This window comes from Melanerpes formicivorus, unplaced genomic scaffold (genome assembly GCF_026170545.1).
Source record: "Melanerpes formicivorus ecotype bairdi unplaced genomic scaffold, bMelFor1.0.p_v2 SCAF_13, whole genome shotgun sequence".
Taxonomy (NCBI): domain Eukaryota; kingdom Metazoa; phylum Chordata; class Aves; order Piciformes; family Picidae; genus Melanerpes; species Melanerpes formicivorus.
This window is the reverse complement of record NW_027142365.1, coordinates 12799241-12822222: the sequence shown is the minus strand read 5'-3', so window position 1 is coordinate 12822222 and position 22982 is coordinate 12799241. Positions and strand designations below refer to the sequence as shown.

At 44.6% G+C, this 22982-nt stretch overlaps 1 protein-coding gene and 1 long non-coding RNA gene across 13 annotated transcripts in view; one reads left to right on the top strand and one right to left on the bottom strand.

The window, feature by feature from the left end:
- Positions 1-10966, top strand: part of ARHGAP12 (Rho GTPase activating protein 12) — a 94757-nt gene extending 83791 nt beyond the window's left edge. For 8 of the 9 annotated variants that reach the window (XM_068146215.1, XM_068146219.1, XM_068146216.1 and 5 more), the window contains 6 exons: positions 1469-1588; positions 4433-4531; positions 6639-6716; positions 7898-8032; positions 8297-8399; positions 9205-10966. In XM_068146215.1, the coding sequence (XP_068002316.1) occupies positions 1469-1588; positions 4433-4531; positions 6639-6716; positions 7898-8032; positions 8297-8399; positions 9205-9379 (710 nt within the window). In that variant the 3' untranslated portion in view covers positions 9380-10966. The remainder of the gene's footprint in view (positions 1-1468; positions 1589-4432; positions 4532-6638; positions 6717-7897; positions 8033-8296; positions 8400-9204) is intronic. The other variant, XM_068146217.1, reaches the window with a different exon arrangement.
- Positions 2625-22982, bottom strand: part of LOC137444954 (uncharacterized) — a 42020-nt gene continuing 21662 nt past the window's right edge. For 2 of the 4 annotated variants that reach the window (XR_010988305.1, XR_010988306.1), the window contains exons 2-5: positions 14680-14764; positions 12951-13458; positions 11942-12092; positions 2625-6239 (exon numbers count right to left, since the gene is read on the bottom strand). This is a non-coding gene — a long non-coding RNA (uncharacterized lncRNA). The remainder of the gene's footprint in view (positions 6240-11941; positions 12093-12950; positions 13459-14679; positions 14765-22982) is intronic. The other 2 variants (XR_010988307.1, XR_010988308.1) reach the window with 2 other exon arrangements.

Here is a 22982-nt window from a genome sequence, read left to right as displayed (position 1 = left end):
CTTTTGCATGTTCAAAAGTGATTTGGTTTACTTGGGTTTTGCCTGTGGTTCAGTGCCTGTGAACATTTGCACTATTAAGCTGTGATTTGAGTAGGTTGCCAATGATGTTGTATTGGCTTGTTGTGGAGAAACTAAACATTTTTAATTGCACTTGCAGAATTTTAGAGCTAAATTTCTTTTAGCCATAGAAATGCAGAGAAATATATTAATTAGGCAGACAGGTTTTTTTGGTGTGTTGTTCTGGGTTGTTTTCCCCCTTCCTGTCTTTTACTTTTGGACTTGTATCACAGTATTGCCAAGGTTGGAAGAGACCTCGAGGATCATCGAGTCCAACCTGTCACCACAGACCAATGACTAGACCATGGCACCAAGTGCTACGTCCAATCTCCTCTTGAATACCTCTAGGGATGGTGACTCCACCACCTCCCCAGGCAGCCCATTCCAATGACTAATGACTCTCTCATTGAAGAACTTTCTCCTCATCTCAAGCCTAAACTTCCCCTGGCGCAGCTTGAGACTGTGTATATGTAATATCCAAGAAAGCATTTAATCCTTTCAAAATGTTTAACTTAATGAAAGGCAGGGCTGGTTTTGAAACATGCATTTATGTTTTAAATTCCACATTAGTTCCATAGGGAAGCTACCAGTTAGTTAGAGTAGAGTAGAATGGAATTAACCAGGTTGGAAGAGATCTTAGAGATCGAGTCCAACCTATCATCCAACACTATCTAATCAACTAAACCATGGCACCAAGCACCCCATCCAGTGTCTTCCTAAACACCTCCAGTGATGGTGACTCCACCACCTCCCTGGGCAGCACATTCCAATGGCTTTCTATGAAGAACTTCTTCCTAACATCCATCCTAAGCCTCCCCTGGCGCCGCTTGAGACTGTGTCCTCTTGTTCTGGTGCCAGTTGCCTGGCAACAAGCACTTGCTTTCACAAGAACAAGAGGACACAGTCTCAGGCTGTGCCAGGGGAGGTTCAGGTTGGATATTAGGAAGAAGTTCTATACAGAGAGAGTGATTGCCCATTGGAATGGGCTGCCCAGGGAGGTGGTGGAGTCGCTGTCATTGGAGGTGTTCCAGAGGAGACTTGATGGGGTACTTGGTGCCATGGGTTAGCTGTTTGGGTGGGTTGGATTGGTTGATGGGTTGGACACTATGATCTTGAAGGTCTCTTCCAACCTGGTTTGGTTTATTCTAAATAAAGGTTTATTCTAAATAAAGATTTCTTGTGACAAATAGGGGGTTGAAAAAATGGATGCTATTTGCATGGGTTTCTGAAAAGTTAAAGGGGAAAAAACAAAGTGTGGATGCATTGCAAATTTGAATTTTTGGATTCTTTTTTTTTAATGTGATTTTTAAGCTCAATTATTTTTCTTTTGGTGTTGGTTCTGTGGCAGATAAATGCAGTGCTGATTCTGTGCTGGGTATTCAGACTAAATCATGTGTGTTCCTCTTTCCAGCAGTGAAAGCACCTAGCAATATAGATTCCACGGACCAGAAGAAGACCAAAACAAAGCTCAAGAAGTTCCTTACCCGGCGTCCTACGTTGCAAGCTGTCCGTGAAAAAGGCTACATCAAGGGTAAATGAACCTTTTTAAAAGGGCTGAATCTAGTAGTTTGATGTGTAAAATGGGATTAAACTGGTCTAGTTTTAGAGACAAGCACATGTATATAGCTGGTTTAACAGGAGTGTTGGATGTATAGTGGAACTGGTGATGGATTTGTTTTTCTCCCTTCTTCTGAGTGCTGCTACTAGCCACTAAACTTCCTGGAGGATGTCCTCTCCTTGCAATATTGCAGTGAAAATTGAGGGCCCAGGAGCCTGTTTGGAGTGTTTCTTAGCTGGAGAGCCCATTTAGTCTACTCTGCTGAGCTGGAAGCTTGATAGCTGATGAAAATGTATGCATACAAGGGAAAGAAAAGCCCTTCGGGTACAAAGCTTAGTGTATGTGCTCATCTGTTTTACAAAGGTGTTTTAGTCTGAGTGGAACCAGACAATCATGTGCAATCTCCTAAGAAATTTAATGTTTAGGGAAAACAGGAAGAGGCTAAAGGAATCTTAGTTTAAATATATATTTTTTTTTCCCCTAATCTTTTTTGAATGTATTTTTTGTTTGTTTTACAAACAGTGCTTGAACTTATGAAAGAACTGGTTTGCATTTGTCAACACTTGTAGCAACTTCGAGTGAACAGTATTTGCACTGGATTAAGTTAATGTGTTTGTGTAAATTACTGACTTGGTGCTCACTGTAAAACTTCATTTATTTATTTGTGTGCTTTAGCAGGACTTGTAGGTGGTGCTCTACTAGGGTCAAAATAGCATATGGATAGGCAAATACCAGAACAAATCCTACTGTGATTTGCCTAGCTGCATACTTGAACAGGTGTGCTTCTGTTGCATGTGGCTCTTGATATATTTGTGTATCTACAAATATAATTTAACTGTGAATGATGGAGATTCTGTCTGGGAGAAGGAGGCATTCTTCCCAGACTTTGACTTTCTGCAGCTTAGTATTCACCCCATGGCTCAGTGACCTAACTTCTGACGCTAGCAACAGCGAATGCTAAGCCAAGTTTCATTTGTACACCTGCATTGCTGATGATGGGATGATTTTTAATAAAGACCTTAAGGAATGAAGAGTTTGTTTTTATTTAAAAGCATGGTGGAAATTGCAAAAAGTTGGATCTGTGCTGGGCAGTTTTACATTCACTGTATGAATGGCAAATACAGAAGTCTTTATTTTTAAAGACAGAGTACTTTCTGTGGCTGCTACAGACCGAGCCTGAGTTAAATGATGAACTTGGCAAACTCAGTGTGAGCAGGAACAAAAAAAAGAATAAGGATAAGTTCTAGCAAAAACTTGCACTTGAACCAGCATGCACGAAGCAGAGAAGTGACTGTGATGTTTTGTTACATGGTAAAATGAAATGACAAGAGTTACTTTAAGATGAACAGAAAAAAAAAAGTAATTCCTGTACCTGTGGATATTGTTGAAGTTGGAGGCAATTGTAGCAAATCATTCTGTTACATGGTAGTGTTTTCTTCTGCTACCTAATCTGCATCACTTGACCTGCTACAGCTGCTTGCTTAGCCTGGCTTCCTACTGTGTGGGCTTTTTCAATCCCTTGCTACTGCTTCTGCTTCTCTAGCTGGCTGTGTGTATATAGCAGCAGCAGGACCGAGCTCTTCTGGGTCCCCAGCCTTGCACACACACATGTGATGATGCCATTCTATGCCAGGTTCATACTGTGTAATGGGTTTGGTGTGCTGTTTGGATTTCTCAAAGCAGCAGTCAGCACAAGTGTTGTTAATGAATCTACCTGAAAAATGGGCCAGATGCTATGCATGGTACAAATGCAGGAGCAGCTTCTCTCTTGCATAAGCTCTGAAGTAAGATCCACTAGAGACTGCAAAGGTGGTCACTTGCACACCTTAGGTAACAGATTCAAATGAAACCCCTAAACTTGCTTGCCTTTTAACAGTATGAGCTTTGCTTCTCTACCTTGAAACCCTGTTTCAGTCTTGGGCACCTGCAGAGAAGATGCTGTTTATTACTTGACACCTTTGTTGAAAACCCTAGAAATGGGTCTGAGAGAGACTTTGGTGATAACATCATCTGAACCAGAGGAGTTAACATGGTGCTGAAATAAATATGCTGAGGCATGGCAACAACCTGTTCTCTGCCAGGCTGATTTTCATTTTTCACTCCAGTTTGTGATAGAAAACACTCCCCCTGGATTGTGTAACTTTGAAAACAAGACTCATCATTATCTCTGTCTATAAATACCTGTGTTTAAATTCCAGCATTGCAGCCAGGTTGCCTATGCATAGCCATACTTGCATCCATCCAGAGCTCTGGGATGTAAAGGTGTGTCATTTACAAATCTGTGTCAGAACTTAAAAATGTTACAAGTTAAAGACCCTGCATTAAAGCAGATGAATATATAATGCTAGGTTAAACAGTAGGTGCAATGAGAGATGACATTTTACAGCTTTCCTGAAGCAATGCCAAAAGCTTTCCCTTTGGTTGAAGTTTATTATCTCGGTCCAGATTTTAAACGACGATTACAGGAAATGTATTTTGGTCTCAGAACAGGACATTTGAATCCATTCAGTTTCTCATTACAGTAATGACTATATGACTTGCACAAGTATCTCCTGATGGATTAAAATTGTTTCAGTAGCAGAAGTTCCTTGCTCAGAGACTCACATTTATGTAACTGCTGACACTTTTCCTTTCTGCGAGCTTTTTCTTGCTGGGAGCTGCTGGGTGCTCTTCTCAAAACTCTCCTGCTTTCACTCTTAACACTGCAGCAGTTGTGTCCAGTGATCTTTGCCCTTTGTAGAGGTTTGTTTTAACCTGAACTAGTTCTGTCACTTGAGTCCTGTTCCGCTGTAAATCAGTCTCTTTACTTGGTTCCAGATCAAGTGTTTGGTTCCAATCTCACCAGCTTGTGTCAAAGAGAAAACAGCACGGTGCCAAAGTTCGTGAAGCTGTGCATTGAGCATGTTGAGGAACATGGTATGGTTGAAGTTTTTTGTTTCCTGAATCTCTCTTGCTCACCACACTATCTAATTTTGATCTCTTTAATCCTTACAATGCTGTAGATGTCTTTGGGGAAAATAATCTGCAACTTTTATCTGTACTTAGCAGTGAGGGGAGGAGGAGGAGGTGGTGGGATCCAAAATGGGAGAGAAGGAAATTTCATATCTGATCTGCTTCAGCATATTCAATGCTGAGGGAGAAAGCAAGACAGCCTCCTGTCAGCAAGGATCTAAGGAAGAAGGGAATACAAGGAGTAATAGAAGAGCTCAGCCCATCAAAGTTGTTTTCAGGTGAAAGGAGAGAGAGACACTCAAAACACCACCATTCGTTTTTGGAGGGCTTAAGCATGTTAACAATCAATTATATTCAAACTTCCTTATAACAAACTTCTAGGAGAAAGTTATGTTCCTGCTCTGTATGTGTTTACTGCCAGAGGACAAGTCTCTTGGTTTAACTTCCTCCAGCCAGTTACACCAACTGTTATGTGAAATTGTATGCAGGTTTGGAGATTACCAGTGTTCACCTATTGACTCAATTTCTGTTTGATTTAATTGCTAAAATACCTCTAACCTACCTAAATACTGAGAAAATGACATCTTTGAAAGCTGTGTTTGACACTCTGGGTTGTCTGATGTAAAGGATATCTTCACATTTTTATTGCAAACACTTTGGTTGTGCCTCCTGACTTGGCTGTAGTCTGTGCTGCTTTTCTTGCTTGTCTCTTGCTGTTGTCGTTGCCCTGTCTCTTGGAAAAGGTGACTGAGAGGGGATTATGGAATCTCCATAATCGTCATTCAGGTCTATGCCACTCTGTTAATCTGAGAACATTCTCTTGAAAATCAGGGTAAGTCTTCCAGGAGAGCACTACATGTCAGTTTTGAGTCATCTTCCATGGGAACTTAATTTAGGATTTTGTTGCAGCCTGCAGTCCTCTTTCTGAATGCTGCAATCTTATGGCCTGGGTGGGGAAAAAGAACTGCTTCCATTGCCTTACTCCAGTTCAACAGACTGCTACAGTGTTTGTGTCAGCAGGCTTTGTTCCATTTGTGATCTGCAGTTTGTGAGAAAGGGATTATTTTGCTTTGTTCTTTTTTTTTTTTCCCTTCTTTCTTTTCCCCCCTTTTTCTTTCTTTCTTTCTTTTTTATTTTAAAGACAGGACTGCAGTGAAGATAGTGGTGAAGTTTTCCTTTTTTAAATACCTGAGGGGAAGCTGACAGAAATGAACAGCTTCTTTCCCCCACTTCTCCAACTCTTCTTCCTGCTGCCAATACACTTCAGATCAGTTCTTTCTGTAAAGGAATGACTAGTGGATTATGGGGAGAAGGGATATGTCAGATGATGCTGGTAACTGTGCTGTGTTGCATCAGACAACTCCTTGAGGAGCTACAGGGACTTGCAGGTATTCTGGCACACTCACCCTCTCAGTGGCACTGACTCACATGCTGCATTCAAATGGCCTTTCAATTAAATTCTTCTAATCACTTCTGAGTAACTGCAGTAGCAACCACAGAGACACAGTTTCCTTCTTTTGTGGTTGAGTGTGCAACACTGTGAAGGCAAGGGCTACCTCTTTTAGTTTTGTAGGCAGTTGGGTAGTGATGAGAATGCATGCACATCATTCTTGGTCACTTGTCAACTTTGAGCTGCTCTCTCTGCATGACTTGATTGAATTTTTTCTTAACCCTACATGAAAAACAAATAGAAGATGCACAAAATAGTTGGTCCTTGCATGTTGGGCTCCCATGTACACCCACAAAGAGCATCTTAAATGAGACACCTGGTCTCACTGGGGACACTTGGAACTATTGCTTCATTATTACTGGTCTGCTGTGTAGGAAGTTCTAGAGATTGTTATGAGCTTGATGCTGCCAAACCTGTGTCAGCAAACTAAACCTCCTCTGGTGTGCCCTGGCCATCCAAAAAACCCCCAAGTTTAACTTATTTTGTTGTTGAACTGAGTGTTCTTTGTTACAAGGTGGGTTTCATTTAATTTTGCTGAGTAGACCTATAAAGCAGCAGCCCAATGATGGCAGAATTCAGACATGTGTAAGGTATTAACATGGATTTATCCCTTTGTTTCAGGATTAGATGTTGATGGCTTATACCGAGTTAGTGGCAATCTTGCAGTGATTCAGAAGCTAAGATTTGCAGTCAATCATGGTAAGCTTCCTTCAACTATATTACAATTGCATATACTTTTCAGGCTGAAAGAAACCCAAACAAAGCAACAACTCAATGTGCAAGTGCAGAAGTGACTGTTGGTTTTGAAGTAAAAGAACTTCTGAATTGCAGAATGTTGTGTAATAAATCTCATTTGGGAAAAACCTCCCATCCTGGAGGTTTGGGCTTGTGTGGAGCATAGAGACATTGCTCTGAAGAAAGGTGTAGGGTTCTGTAGAAAGGTAAAAGAATGTGTGTGTCAGCATATTGAGCTTCCACTCCTATTGAAACTGAGTTAATGCTTTAGAGGGAGACTCATAGATTCATAGAATGGTTTAGGTTGGAAGGGACCTTAAAGACCATCTTGTTCCAACCCCTCCTGCCATAGGCAGGGACACCTTCCACTAGACCAGGTTGCTCAAGGCCTCAGATTTGCTACTGATGTTTAGTACGGGGGTGCTTAGCTCTTCTTCACCATACTCCATCTATAAAACCCTTTCATGTGGCTGTACCTTAAGTGTTTTGTTCAGTGGGAATCAGTGGGGACTGTGGCCCAACTACAGTCTGAACTCTCATTTCCTGATTGAAAAGTCTTAACAATAAATTTTGTTTTATATCAGCAGCTGCTATTCCCCTCTGGAAAATGCCCTGGGTGGAGGGGAGCTGCATTAGTGCAGCAGGCAGAGTTTGGTCATAGCTGAAGGGTGGGAGTCAAGACAGAGAAGCCAGTCTCTTTTAGTGGTGTTCTATGTTAGGATGAGGGGCAACAGATACAAGCTGGAACACAGAAACATGAGGAAAAGCTTTTTTTCCTGTGAAGGTGCTGGAGCCCTGGAACAGGCTGCCCAGAGAGGTTATGGAGTCTCCTTCTGTGGAGACTTTTGAAATCCACCAGGATGTGTTCCTGTGCAGCCTGCCCTAGCTGCTCCTGCTTTGCAGGGCTGTTGGACTGCCAGAGGTCCCTTCCAACTGTTTACATTCCATGGTTCTATGATCTCTAGCTGTAGTGGTTGAGTTTTTGTGTCCTTTTTTGCCTTCTATGCTGCTGTGTCTGGATCCAGCAGGGCTGAGCTGGAGTAAGTGTCTGCACTGCTTTAGAAAGCAATGAGTACAGAGAAGCAGTTAACTTTATTTTAAAAAAGAATCATTATTAACATGAATTATTCATTTTTCTCTCTCAGATGAGAAACTAGACTTGAATGACAGCAAATGGGAAGACATACATGTCATCACGGGAGCCCTAAAGATGTTTTTCAGAGAGTTGCCAGAGCCACTCTTCACTTACAATCACTTCAATGACTTTGTCAATGCAATTAGTAAGTCTGCTTCTCGTCTAAGTTTTGCTCAGGATGTACAACTCAATTATTTTGGACGGCAGAAAGAAAGGTTTGGTTGTGGCAGCCTGCGAGGCTTACCTAAAGCAGGCTGCTAGTAAGGCACAGCCCAGGAGGTGGCAGTACATTACCTCCTATCAGCACTGCAAAGCTTTCACTTTAGCCCAGCTGTTAAGTTTGACACCGATGTTTTAAACAAAACCACTGACTTGTTGTTCCTACCCCTCATCCTTTTTGTTTTTGCAGAACAAGAACCAAGGCAGCGTGTCCATGCTGTTAAAGATTTAATCAAACAGTTGCCAAAACCAAATCAGGACACCATGCAGATACTCTTCAGACACCTCAAGAGGTAAGGAGGTAGAAGGAATGGCTTTGTATGCTGATCCTCCCTCAGTGCTAAATAATCCAGCTAAAAGTACTAAGTGACTGTTCCCACTGCATTTTTCTTGTCAGTATTGGACTGGCTGGAAATAATCTATCAGTCTGTATTTATACAAGCTTGCAGAGCACCAAACAGACTTGAGACAGGATGTGTCAGAGTTGTGTTGTTTAGTGCCAAGTCCTTGTGTTCAAGGGATTGTGAGAGGATCAGGAATAGCATTTCAAAACAAAACTTTTCCATAGAGAGCATCACAGCAGCTGCATGTCCTAACAACAGGGCTACTTGTTGAGTAAATACTGTGAATCACAGAATGTTAGGGGATGGGAAGGGACCTTGAAAGATCACCCAGTCCAACCCCCCCCGTCAGAGGAGGATCACACAGAACAGATCCAGGTGGCTTTTTAATATCTCCAGAGAAGGAGACTCCACAACCCCTCTGAGTAGCCTGTTGCAGTGTTCCATCACCCTCACAGGGAAAAACTTTTTCCTCATGTTTCCATGAAACTTCCTGTGCCTCAGCTTCCACCCCTTGCCCCTTGTCCTGTCATTGGGCATCACCCATCAGAACCTGACTCCATCCTCTTGGCACTCACCCTTTACATTTTTATCAACATGAGTGAGGTCACCCCTCAGGCTCCTCTTCTCTTCTCCAAGCTAAAGAGCCCCAGCTCCCCTCCCTCTCCTCTTTTGCTTTGGGACTGTGCTTTTTTTCCCTGTCATCCTTTTTAGTCTCACACTGCTCAGCCTCCTCTTGTGTGCGTTTGTTTTGCAGAGTTGTAGAAAACGGCGAGAAGAACCGCATGACCTATCAGAGCGTAGCAATAGTTTTTGGTCCAACTCTCTTAAAGCCAGAGAAAGAGACTGGTAACATAGCAGTCCACACTGTATACCAGAATCAGATTGTAGAGTTGATCCTACTGGAATTGAATTCCATCTTTGGACGCTGACATTCGTCTCGGAGTGGAAACTGGAAGCGCGGGGTTGGCAGCAGTACGCTCTCAGAAGGAAACTCTCTCCCTGTACAAGGATGTGTTATGTTTGTGGACCAAGCAGCAACTTGTGTTTTTTGCACTTTTTTTGGGGGAGGGGAGAAACAGGAGAAAATGTTTGACCACTATAATGAAAATGAAAGGCAGTACTTGGGGTTTCTTTGGAAAGTTCAATGTAAAAAACCAACTAATTCAAAAGTTTAGAGCTTGCCTCTTTTTTTGTTGTTTGTTTTTTGGGGCTTTTTTTTTTAAGTAGCAGTGGAAAAATGTAACATAGGTTCATACACTGGATTTGTCTGAGAGTAAAGCTAGTCATTTCAAACTGGAGAATCTGGAATTTCAGCTTAAAAGTTCTTCCACTTGATAGGGGAAAAGTCCTACCAACTGGTATGGAAAAATTCAGTGGAGTTACATCTTATGCTTGTGTCTTTACCACCTACTGGCATCTGTATGACACTTTTCCAAGGGGTTTCTGCATGCAGTGACTGTCTTAAACTTGTGCTAACAGTTTGGTTTAGTTATTCAAATCTCTCATGGTATCTGCTGTCTGTTTTCCTTCCTACCCTGCTTTCCTTTTTTTCTTTTCTTCCCCCTCTCCATTTTTGTTTCCCCCCAGCAAGCTTTCTGGAACTTGTTCTGCTCTTTACAGAACAGCACACTATTTCAGACACTGAACTTGTAAAGATTATCCAGCAACAGCTACTTGTCTTGTTCCATAACAGAAGTCCTATTTAATAAACACCTTCATTATTTTGTTTTCCCTCCAGGATGTTTCCTGACCTAAGTTTTGTGTTACACTGATTTAAAGCTGCAATCCTAAGTAAATACCAACTGTAACACTGTGTTGAGTTCTTGGTATAATGCTGTGGTAGTTTCTTGCTGTAAATACCAACTGTCCTTTTTGATTCTTGTACAGAATTCAGTTCCTGTATAGTTTTAAGAAACACTTCTAGTCACACATTTCTAATCATGGGTAGTGTAGCTCCAGTAGCATAATGTTTCCAGTGGATGTCTGGGGGCGGGGGGGGTCAGCAGGGAAACAGGTTTAGGGGAGGGAGGGGAAACCTAACTGTGTGCACTTTTAGATGTTAATTACATTTGCAGGCAAATAACTGTAATGCAAATGGTACTGGAGAAATCCTGAGTGTGCTTGCTAAGATGTTAATGCACTACAAGAGGAGCCTTCTAGGGTATTTAATGTGTACAGGATACATTAGGACAAGGAAAAAAATAATGTATAATGAATTCTAACATCTACTACCAGTGAAACTCATGGGGTTGGGTTTGTTTTTTTTCCCATAGCTAGATGTTTGATGGAATCCATGTGGCTCAATTTTAAAGTTTTCTTTTTACATTAAGGTAGAATAATTTGTACAATGGGTTCTGGCAGTTTTTGTTACAGGGCTCATGGTCTGCTGAAGACATGTTTTTTTTCCTTTATTTTTTTTTTTCCCTCCTTTTTTAAATGTATTTTTCTAGACTAACTGCTGTACCTGACATATTTGTTATGTCTAACCTGAATAAAGGAAACTGTTGGTTCTTTTAGAGTTTGCCATTCCCACTTCAGACACCGCCTCCCTTTCAGATATGACTGAAGCATCTTACTGCACAGTGTGGATACGCTGTGGGGCAAAGAGTTGTCACACTGGATTAAAGGATAAATGCTTACTTTATAACCTGACAGGGACTACTGTGTCCAGTTCTGGGACCCTCAGATTAAGAAGGACGTGGAAACACTTGAACGTGCCCAGAGAAGGGCAACAAGGCTGGGGAGAGGCCTTGAACACAAGCCCTATGAGGAGAGGCTGAGGGAGCTGGGGTTGTTTAGCCTGGAGAAGAGGAGGCTCAGGGGTGACCTCATTGCCCTCTACAACTACCTGAAGGGTGGTTGAAGCCGGGAAGGGGTTGGTCTCTTCTCCCAGGCAACTAGCACCAGAACAAGGGGACACAGTCTCAGGCTGCACCAGGGGAGGTTTAGACTCGAGGTGAGGAGAAAGTTCTTCACCGAGCGAGTAATTTGTCATTGGAACAGGCTGCCCAGGGAGGTGGTGGAGTCATCGACCCTGGAGGCATTCAAGAGGGGATTGGACATGGCACTTGGTGCCATGGTCTAGTCATGGGGTCTGTGTTGATAGGTTGGACTCGATGATCCTCGAGGTCCCTTCCAACCTAAGTTATACTGTGATGCTGTGACAGTTTCAGGAGCTTCCCAGTCCTTTCTTTAACAACTTACTTCTGCCCTCTCTGAACCTTATGTTAGACTATAACTAACTTATGGATAGAAATTTGCAGTCTTTAAAACATATCCCAACTTCCTTGGCACCTGCTGTGCAGAAAGCAGCTACACTAGGGACATAACTGTCTCTCACCTTTGATCTGTTGTACACCTTTCACAGCACAAGCTCTGGCTTACAGCAGAGGGGCTGTGTGGTGAAGTGTCAGCAGCTGAATGGTACGAGAATTTCAGGAGCATGGGGCTTGCATGAAAAGTCTTTGGAGATAAAAGAGAAGATGAGTTACCTTGTGGCTTTCTTAGTGTCTTCTTGTGGTGATGGTGAAATCTTGTGGTTTGTTGCAAGGAGACCTGGGTGAGGGTTGCGCAATCTCCGTCTCCGCCTTGTGCTGTCAGCCTCCTGCTGGGGCTGTTGAAGCTGGGGGGTGTCCCATGCTACTAGGGAAGATAACATTCAGGATAACATTCAAACCTGTTGCTGTGGATTATTCAAATCCCTACTTCAGCTGTAAAATAAAACAGAATGCTCACAGCTAAATGAGAAGGCTTATCCACAGGTCACCTTTTCTGTTTGAGTGTTGTGGGTTTTTTTTCCCCTCAAAGCAAGAAAGCCTTTTAAAAACAACTTGATAATGAGGATGTCACACTTTTCCTTGTATCCCCCCTCCAAATTAAAGCATTTTGTTATTACAGTAAAGAGTATGGCTTGCTTTGTGCACTGTATTTGTGACAGTTTAGCATTCTCACTTTCAGTTTGAGGAGGGGAAAAAGCATTATGTCAAATTGAAATTTGATTTCCTCAGGAAGAGGAAACTCTGCAAGCTTGTGTCAGGACCACAGTGAAAGGATGTCAGCACCTTGGGTTTCTTCGCTACATGAACCACCTTGCCTCATTGCTTGCCTTTTAAAACTCCAAAACCAACCCCAATTTTCCCACAGACATAATAGGGGAAAGTGATTTGTGTTAGATCAAACAAGTAATTGATATATTCCTCAGTTTGGCCTTTAAATCAGAGTCACAGAAAATCACAGAATCATTCAGGCTGGAAAAGACCCTCAGGATCACCAAGTCCAACTGAGAACCCTACTCTACGAGGTTCACCCCTAACCCATATCCCCAAGCACCACATCCAAATGACCTTTAAACACACCTAGGGGTGGTGACTCAACCACCTCCCTGGGCAGCACATTACAATGCCTGACCACTCTTGCTGTGAGAAAGGTTTTCCTGATGTCCAGTCTAAACCTGCCCAGTCATAGCTTGAGGCTGTTCCCTCTTGTTCTGTCACTAATTACCTGTGAGAAGAGATCAGCACCGGCCTCTCTCCAGCATCCTGTCAGTTGTAGAGAGCGATGAGGTCTCCTCTCAGCCTCTTCTTTTTCAGGTTGGTTTCCTGTTTAAAACTGATTTAAAGACTGAATATCAACTTTTGCAGCCATAACCAGGCAGAGATATGGGAGATCTGATATCAGCATCAGTTGAAATTGTTCCAGCACCTGAGCTGCACTCAGCTCCACAGCACCAAGCAGCTCTCAGCTGTGCTTGGTCTGTAACAGTTACAAATGTCTTCACTTTAAAGCTGGAGAGAGAGATGGGCATAAGAAGTCAGATGTGTGTAGGCATTTCATGTAAAGTATTTTTTGTTTTTAGTCAGGAATGCATGTGAATATATTCTCCTGCATGGGAGTGGATGGGTCACACTTGCTGCCCAGGCACAACCTCTCCTCCCCATCTTCACAGCAGGCCCTGATAAATTCCCTTTGTATGGAATCCATTGTGTCCTGGCAAGCGAAGTCCTCGAGTCTGCACGAGAGAAGGGCGTTTGTTAGGTAGTACAGCATCAGTTTATTCTTACGTGGAGCCCTGACATTTTCCCCTTAAAGGCAACAGCTTCATTTAACCCCGAAGTAATGCTGGTTTCAGAACCAATTCATAAGCCATAACATAAACCAAACACAGCAGGGCGTTCTGCCGGGCAGAGGGGGGAGGTACAGCATGGCTAATGAGACCTTCTGCAACTGCCGGGGAGAGGAGAGCACCTCTGAAGAATCTTAATTAGCCTCCACAATTGCAAAGTTTTGTGGGCAAGCAGCTGGTAGGACTGGATCAGACCTTTACAAAAGTAGCCCTATGTGATTGTGGGACTTAAATGAACATTCCCCGCACCCCCCCCAGCATTCTTGTAAACAGAGCACTTGTAAAACAAGATCACACTGTGTAACAAACCAACATGAAAGACATTCACAGGCTACTTGGCCTCTTGATCCTTTTTATTGCCCTGAGAATTAAGTGGCAGCTCTGATATTAGAGTTTCCTACCACTTCCCCAAATGCATGCAAGTTTGGGAAGGTACTTGGCTACTACTTTCTTTCCAAAAGGAGAAAAATCTCTGTTGCATTCAGCAAACTCAGAAGTGCAGAATGGAACAAGCAGGGAGAGTATCAGATTTGTTTCTCAGAACCTCATCTTGCAGTTTACTGCACTAAAACGTAGTCGGCTATGGAAGGAGAGTGCAAATCCTTGGTGAGGGAATAAGAACATGTGAGACACTGAAAGCAAGCAGACAAAGCGGGTGTGATGGACAAGCCAGAGAGCAAAGAAACAGTCCCATAGAAAACCTGCAGTAATCCAGGCCAGAGACTTGGGAGAAAGCCAGGCTGCCAGGAGTGCCCTGTCCAATATCCAGATCCTGTGGCTCCTGATTCTGAAGAGCACAGGCAGCCCTGTCTGTTACAATGACATTATACCTGAAGAAAGAAATGTATGAAGCTGAAAAGGGGGAAACATGCAGGGGGAAAGCCAACGACAAACTCCAAGCCTCAAGCCAAACTATCTTCACAACCAGTTGAGATTTGTATGTGTGGTACAAATCTACTGAGAGCAGTTTGTGTGAAAGAAAGAGCTATCCTCTAAAAGATTAAATGCCATCATTAAAACCTGTCAGTTTTTACATCAGGCATTGGAAGATAGAAGCTTAACGCTGCTCAGTTTGTCTAGATCATCATGAGCTGCTACCAAGCTTACCTGCCTGCTGCAGGGATCTTCTCTGGGTGATGGACTTGGCAAGGTGTCTACAAGCACACAAGTGACCTGCTCAGCTTCACAGCTCCTGTGAAGAAAAATGGAGACAGGGCTGTGCAAGGGCCTCTCCTCTGGCACTCCCTTGAAGCATTGTGTGTACCAAAGGATACCAATACATTTGGTGTTATGAAATAGCTGTTTCATACCTGAAGTGCTGTTCTCACCAATATACCAGTACTGCTCCAAGTTTTCTCTCTGGAGTTTTAAGGATAAGACTTACTCTCCTGTTAATCTGTCCTTTTCCTGCATCCAGCCACCTGCTCTTCCTGCTGCACTGAAAGTCAACCTGACTTGAACCATTTGCTTCCTTATTTGTACAAGAGCCTGGAATGCTAGAATAGAATAGACCGGGTTGGAAGAGACCTTTGAGGTCATTGAGTCCAACCTGTCATCCAACACCATCTAATCAACTAAACCATGGCACCAAGCACCCCATCCAGTCTCTTCCTAAACACCTCCAATGATGGTGACTCCATCACCTCCCTGGGCAGCCCATTCCAACGGCAAATCACTCTTTCTATGAAGAACTTCTTCCTAACATCCAGCCTAAACCTCCTCTGGTGCAGCTTGAGATTGTGTCCTCTTGTTCTGGTGCTGGTTGCCTGGGAGAAGAGACCAACCCCTGCCTGGCTACAACCTCCCTTCAGGTAGCTGTAGACAGTAATAAGGTCTCCTCTGAGCCTCCTCTTCTCCTGGCTAAGCAACCCCAGCTCCCTCAGCCTCTCCTCATAGGGCTTGTGCTCCAAACCCCTCACCAACTTTGTTGCCCTTCTCTGGACACTTCTGTTTGTGTTCTGCCCAGAGCTCTACTTAGTCTGAGCAGGCTGAGGCTTAGGTTACTCAGCCATAGACACTTCATTAAAAGGGAGGCATCAGTGCTAATGCTAAATAGTAACAAAGTGTGCATGAGGGAAGGCAGAAAAAGATCACAGACTAGAAGAACAAAAAATTATCTGTTCCAGGTAATAGAGCAGGCTGAGCACTGCTCCCCTTTCCCAGGGTGCCTGCATCACAGAAGTGTACATAAGCTAATCAAATAAGTATATATTTGGCAAGAGAATAAGGGGAAACAATGTAATTCCATACAACCATTGAATCACCATTCCTGTCACCTGTGTAGGCTGAGCTGTGAGCCAGCTGTCAAGAGGACTGCACAATCTTCTGATCTGCATTAAACCATTGTGGCTATAAGCCAGGATCATATCTGTCCCCTTCTTTTGCCTGAGCTTCCTAGCTTGCCCCATTCAAAGGACACCTATTTACTTATAACTTTCTCTTCACCTCTCCCACAGAGCCCAGCAGCTCTATGCAGCAAGCCAAGTGCTGGGGGTGTCCATGGGTACAGCTCCTTGCCCTATATATACACAATTCAGTGAAGAGGGGAAGAAGACAGTTTAATAAACATTGAACAGTGGGTGACATTATTAGCTCTTAAAAATCATAACTAACTTCCCAGGAGGCTGTCCTAATGTGTTCTGCAGCTTTCTTTTTATCCCTGAGATAAAAAGGAACGTGAGGGCAGGATGTAGCATTGAGTGCTGCTGCTGCAAAGCAAACTCCATCTTGCCAACATCAGTCTGATGGCAGGGGCAATGCCCCCTTGCTGTGCAAGGTGGAGCCCAGTGCCTTGCCTTCCCTTCCTGATGCCTTACTAATGTGTTAGGTCATGAGGTAAAGCTTGTGGCATGTTGCAGGCCAGACAGCACCCACTGTAAGGACCCTTACAATGGTCCTTTCTGGTTTAAAAGGATCTGAGTGCAGCTGACATGAAGTCTTCCATGTAGCCACTGGCTTCCTTGTTCCTACTTGGCCATTCATGCCCCTTGTCAAGCCAACATGCTGCTTCTGGCCAAAGTTTCATGCCCATTTCTCTCCTAAAGTATTGCTGCTCAGCTGAGCAAACCTGTCCCATCACCCACAGCAGCACTTGCCAGAGTGTTCCTGGGGACTGGGATGGCTGTTGTGACAGTGCCACTGCCCCCACCAGTGACCACAAGCTCAAAATCCTGTTAAAATTGTTCCCTCTGTACTGCAGCCTGCAATAGAAGAGTTGGGTGCTTGCAGCCTCTTTTAAATGCTTTGCACCAGATAGATTGAAAGAAATCCTCAGAGGCCTGAGCTGCTGCCCGGTGGTGAAGCACTGGGTTACTGCCACCCTGCAGCCATGCAGCAGAGCCAGCCACAAATCACAAACAGGCCCCACCAGCACAGTCCTGTCATGGGACATGGCACCCAGCACCACAGCCTTTTCTCCAGCCCAAAGGGAGCCTCTCCAGGAAAAATCAGGCAAAAGGAGGTGGTGGGCAGCCTGCCAGAGTGCCCACTGATGAAGAGAGTAGAGTCTCCCAGACCCTCTTATCTAGCACATCACTCTCAGAGATGTGTCCTGTAAAATTCCCAGTTTTGCCTGACACAAAAGCTCTGGTGGATCTCCCTGAATCTATCCTGTATCCTTCATTTCCAGCCACTTCTGAGACTAGAGTCCTTACAGTCCCTGGAGCTATGCAGCAGCTAAAGCACATTTTGCTTCCTGAAGCAATTAGCCAGCACTTTGGCACCTATGTCCTGTTTTGGATACAGCACGGAGTGGCTGCTGGGAAGTGCTGTACAGCTACTGTGCTGGAGCACTTGCTGCAGGTCTGTGCCTGCCCTGGTAAGGCTTTGAGGGAGAACTGTGTGCAAATCAGTCTGCTTGACATCTGCAGGGACATGTCCTTGGAAGGAGCAAAACTCAGATTGAGAGCTGATATATCAAATGACTCCAACATTTACACAGCTACTCAGAAGTGCTGGCAAGGAACTGTGGCATTAATTAAGGATCCAGAGAGAAAAGTGAAAACCCATCATGGGCAGCTGCAGTGGGACTGCACAGCTGAGGTGTTTAAACTTCCAGAATGGGTGATATCAACACCTAGGTAACTGCAGCTCTTGCTGTCTGCTTGAGCTGACACTGCTGAAGCACCAGGGACCAGAGCAAAGGTCTCCAGCAGCAAGGTCCTGGCTGTGGACGAGGGCAGTGTAACCTGAAGGAGCACTAGGAAGCTTCCTCCCCAGCTCTCACCAGGGCACTGCAAAGGAACTGTGCTGACTCCCAAAATGCAGGCTTTGGAGAGGGAGGAGGAAGAATCGTTTTCAGCAGGTGTGGAAAGCAGCAGCCCCAGCATGACCTGCTGCTATCTCCCTAGAGCACACTGCAAAGCAAACAGTAGGATCAGTGGCAGAAACTGGGGCAGAGCCTGGGCTTCCCCTCCCCTGTTTGCCACCAGTACTGCATCCCTCTGTGCCTCTATGCCACCTTGTCCTGCCCTAACCTGCTTGTGAGTCAGGTCGTCTGGGCAAGAGCTGCCCCACCAGCTGTGCATGAGGGAGACAAGGAAAAGCTGGAACCACATTTCTACTCACAGCATGAAAGCCAACACTTGAAGACAGTGCTGTTAGCTACGTTGTGGCAGCTGGAAGATGCCTTTTGAGACAGAAACACCAAATGCCTTTAGCTAGATTCTAATTTTCAAGACAAATCTTGTTGTGACAATGAATTATTTAACTTGGGGAGATTCTCAGCATCTTACAATTATGTGCCAAAAACCCCACACCCACAAACAAATCAAGACCCTGAACATTAAGAACCAAGATTAAAAAAAAGGTAAGAAAAAAAGTGTACTAGGAGATCTGGCCTGGCCTAGCAGATTTGCTGACAAATTAAGGTACAGATAGAATAAACCAGGCTGGAAGAGACCTTCACACAGCAGCTATCCTCCATACACTTTAAGAACCTCCTAGACTGCCTCCTCTCTGCTCTGTTGAGTTCCCAGCAGATATCAGGCAGGTTGAAATTGCCCATGAGAACAAGGTCTGGCGATCTTGAGACAGCCTCTAGCTGCCTATGGAATGATTAATCAACTGCTTCATCCTGGTTGGGTGGTCTATAACAGACTCCAACCAGGATGTCTGCCCTGTTGGTCTTCCCTCTAATTTTCACCCACAAGCACTCAACCCCATCATCCCTGATCTCTAGTTCTATGGCATCTAGATGTCTGTATTACACCTGAGCTGATGATCAGCACTCTAACTGCATCACTGGGGAGATTGTGGCAAAGGCTGAATTTCATCTCTCATTTCCAGACACCTGTGAACCCTACTGAAAAGCTGAGATTTAAGTCCTGGAAATTAAATACTCTAAAGCCATGCACTGGTAGTTTGGGGACTAGCAATGCTTCCCCCCCACAGTGCATTGCTGTATGGAAGATGTGCTTGAATTCTCTTCCTGACAGATAGCTCCAGGTCTGCAAAGCAGAGCCTCCCATTCCCTTTTTATTCACATGAAGCAATCTGCAATCAAGACACAAAGCTCTGGTTGAAGTTAGAAGAGTTGGAAACTATAACCCAGGGCAGAGCAGATGGCAGAGTCACAGCAACAGAGTTTCTGCTTCTGGACCTCCTTCAACCTGCCCTGCCCTTTTCCAAGGCCTTGTCCCTACCAAGCTGGCCAAAAGCACCTTGCACTATAACAGAGTCACTTTTAAGAGTTCAAGCTCGGGAAAGCAAGAGAAGACACAATTAGGAAGACCCTAGTCCTTGTTTCATAACCCTAACCCTGCTCCTGTTCAATCCAGCAGAAACAGCACTGTCACCTTCCCCCAGGATAATGAACTCGGGTCTGTCAGGCTCTTTCCTAAGGAGGTGAAATATCTAACAAATTCTGGCCCCTGTTACCCACTAAGAAGAAATCACTTCAGAATTGCCTTGACCTGATTGCATCAGCCGTCCTTGGTCCTGGCCATTGTCCTCATTACTTTTCCTCTTCAGAGCATAAGGAAAGCATGAATACTGTCAGGCTGCAAAAATCCCCTTCTTATCCCTCTCCTTGAGCTACAAAATGGACACAGCTCTGCATTGCCAGCCTTCCATGACAGCATGCTTGGGGTAAGCAACAGCTCAGCCCACTGTGGCCCCCACCACTCTGGGCACAAGCAGGAGGCAAGGGTGCCACCAAGGGTGGGCTGGATTCTCTGGTTGAAGAGTGTCTTGAAGACATATGAAGCTCACCAGCTCAGGGACAGGCTAGTTTTGTAGAGATGTTTTGTGACCCATGCCAATCCTTGTCTGAGACTCAACACTCCTTTTTTGTTTGACTGTCTTGCCAGGCTTGGCTACCAGCAGAATTAAGGTCATAGCTCGATCTGTTAGAAATACCCATCCAATTATCTGCTGGGCCATGCTCATCCTTTATTTTCCTGGCTGCAAGCAGTCCTGGAAGGCACAGGCACACTCATCTCAGTGAAGCCAGCCAGCCTGGGCATATGGTCTTTATATTGTCACCTGCTTCCTCCCAGAAAGTGCCATGGGAGAACTCTGCTCTCCCTTTTAAAGGGGTCTTGCAGTCTTCTCTTTGGGAGTGCAGCAAGGTCTCCCTACACAGCAATCTGTTCACAGCAGAATTATTCTCCACTAAGGTCTCAGAGACTGTGAGGCTCCTGACATTTCTCATTGCCTGGAGAGGGACAATTTTTCATTGCTTTCCTGAGGACTCTTGCAACTCTAGCATCCAGCTACACCCAGCTGCAGCTGACAGTTTATTTTTATCTCTTGATGGACACAAGATGAAAGATTTACAGCTGAGATTGGGAAATGGGGGAGCTGTAAGCAAGGCTATTGCAGAAAATTATTGCAGAAGCTAATGTAGCAAACTGCAGAAGTCTTCCATGGTGGATGTCCCACCACTTTGAAACTGCACAATAACAAGACAGGCTATACCAAACCCTGTAAAGTATAGTGAAAGTAGAGTAAAGTATTCTCACTGCAAGTGAAAAGCACCAGGAAAGAAGGGATCTCAAGATAGCAGATCCCTGCTGCAGCTGGTACATGATTGTGTCAGCTGGGCTGCTGGTGGAGGAAACACATCACCTCCTCCCTGGGATACACATGAAGGAAAACAGAGCTGAGAAGCCATGCTTTGGCAGGAGCTGCACATCCCCAGATAGTTACTGCATTCCCCCCCCACCTCCTCCCCCCCAGCCTGTTTAAAAGCAGGTATTTGTGATAGAAACTGCTCTCATAAGCAGCTGGTGAACAAACAGCAGGAAAAGGTTGAAATTTTCGTTTGAATTTGAAATGCTGTGGCGTGCAAGAAGTGCTTTCAAATACTTCTGAAACCTAATGTCTAATTTAACTTATCAAAACAGATGAGTACCAACCTACATGACTGAAAAATAAAAGCACCTGAGTCTTCCCAAACCTTCCCAGTGATTTGCCAAAGAGTAAGTATTTTAGTTTCAAGCTCTTAGAGGGAATTAGCTCTGAGGATGAAACTGCAAGGCAAAGATAAATTCTCTCTTTATTTATTTTTCTGGTAGCTTTCCCAGTGGTGCTGAAGAAAGACAAGCAGGCCAGGCTGAAATCCACACCCCCCACCCCTCCTCCTGCTAAAGAATGCGGGGGGGGCGGGGCTGGGTAGTCCAAGGAGGGCTAGGGGACATTGCCCTGGGCAGGGCAAATCCCTGCTCCCCAGTCACCCAAACACCTTCCTGTCCAGCAATTGCTTCTCCCTTTAATATTAAACAATCAGCACTTGGGCCACAGAGCAAAAGTCAGATGATTTCTTTGGCACAGTTTAGGGCAAAAATGAGTATGATGCTGCTTGGTTCCAGGCGGGGCCTTTCCCCGCCCCCCTTTCCTTTCCTCTTTTAAACCCAATCCTAAAATTCAAATTAGCCTCCAGCTCAAAGCCTCTACCACCAGGGCATGAATGCTAAATAGCCTGCTCCCAGTCCAATCTGTTCACTGCCTGGCTAATGATTATTCTCCATAGAAACACAACCAGAGTCAGTTATTATTCTCTCCTCATGCACTTGTATCTCTCTTGTATTTATATAAGATTAAGTAGCCCTGTTAGGTTTTTACCTCTCTGATTGGAGCTTATTTTAACCTCAATTAAGCCATCAGCCCAGCTTTCTGAAGGCAGAGCAATAGCATAGCCATTATCATTCTCTCCACCTTTTGTATGAAAATGATGCTGAGGATTGGTGGCTTTGGGGATTGCTCTGTGGCAGGTAACCAACGCCGAGAGTCGGGGAGGATAAATGGTGCCAGACTCCCAGAGGTGCTGTGGCACTGTGTAATTATTGTTCCAGACAGCTGAAAGCAGCAGGGTTTCTGGTTCCCCTGCTTAGTTTCAGTCTGCCATGATTGCTGGCACAGAGAGATGCTGATTATAAGTAAACATTAATTATGCCCTGCTACCCCACTGCTAGCATCGCTGGGCTCGCAAACAGCAGCAGCCCAGCGCTGCGCTTGGCTCCCACTGCTGAAAAATCATCCACAGGGATCTCAGTGTCCGGATTTCCAGCTCTCTTGACCAGGGCACACCGCTCCTAAACACCATCCTCACGCCTAACTGGAGTTATGGTGCTTTTTGTAGCACGCCTTACACGCTGTGCTTCAGTGCTGTTGCTGAAATACTGACTCAAGCACATCATCTTTGAAGAAGGTGAGCTCAGGTGACACAGCAAGCAATTCTATTATCTGCTCTGGAGCAGAGCAATCCTTCTAGTGTCTTTAAAGGGGAAGAAAAAAAAAACAATCAAACCACCCTCCCAAGGCAAATAAAACCTATCAATCATCTTGTATGTCACAGTCATACTTTTCAGATGATGTGCCTGGTTTTGTTTGTTTTGAACGGCAGCCTGTTCCTTCCTCTCTTTTATATTTTGACTTGGCTTTGGGATTTTCTGTTTTTCTTTGCTAGAGGGGAGGCTTAAAAACGCAGAGCCCAGAGCGTGGCAGACGGTAAACACCGCTCCTCAAGTCGCACGGACAGTTACAAAGTGATTTGGGTGGCACTCGAGATGCAGCCTCCGACGCTGATGGAATTTCACTGCGCCGTGATTGCACCGCACTGCAGTGAAATAGGTTCAATTTGATTATCCTGGCTATTCCATTTCGCCTGTATTTACAACCTGCCTGACCTCTGGGTGGGGGGAGGGGAGGACAAGGCAGCCAATCACGCCAGAGACATTTCCAAAGGTCAAAGCAATACAGCGTTTTACCACTATAATTCACAGGCTCTACAATCCGGAGACCATGCTCCCATGACAAAAATTGGCAGAGGAACATAGTTAATGTGAAGTATTTGTCCATCCCCAGAGCAAACATGGAAAATAAAGAATGCTTTAAAAATTATTTCCCTCCCCCCCTCCCCCTTTTTGGCACACGACGATGTGCAGGTGCATAAAAGCAGCACAGGGACA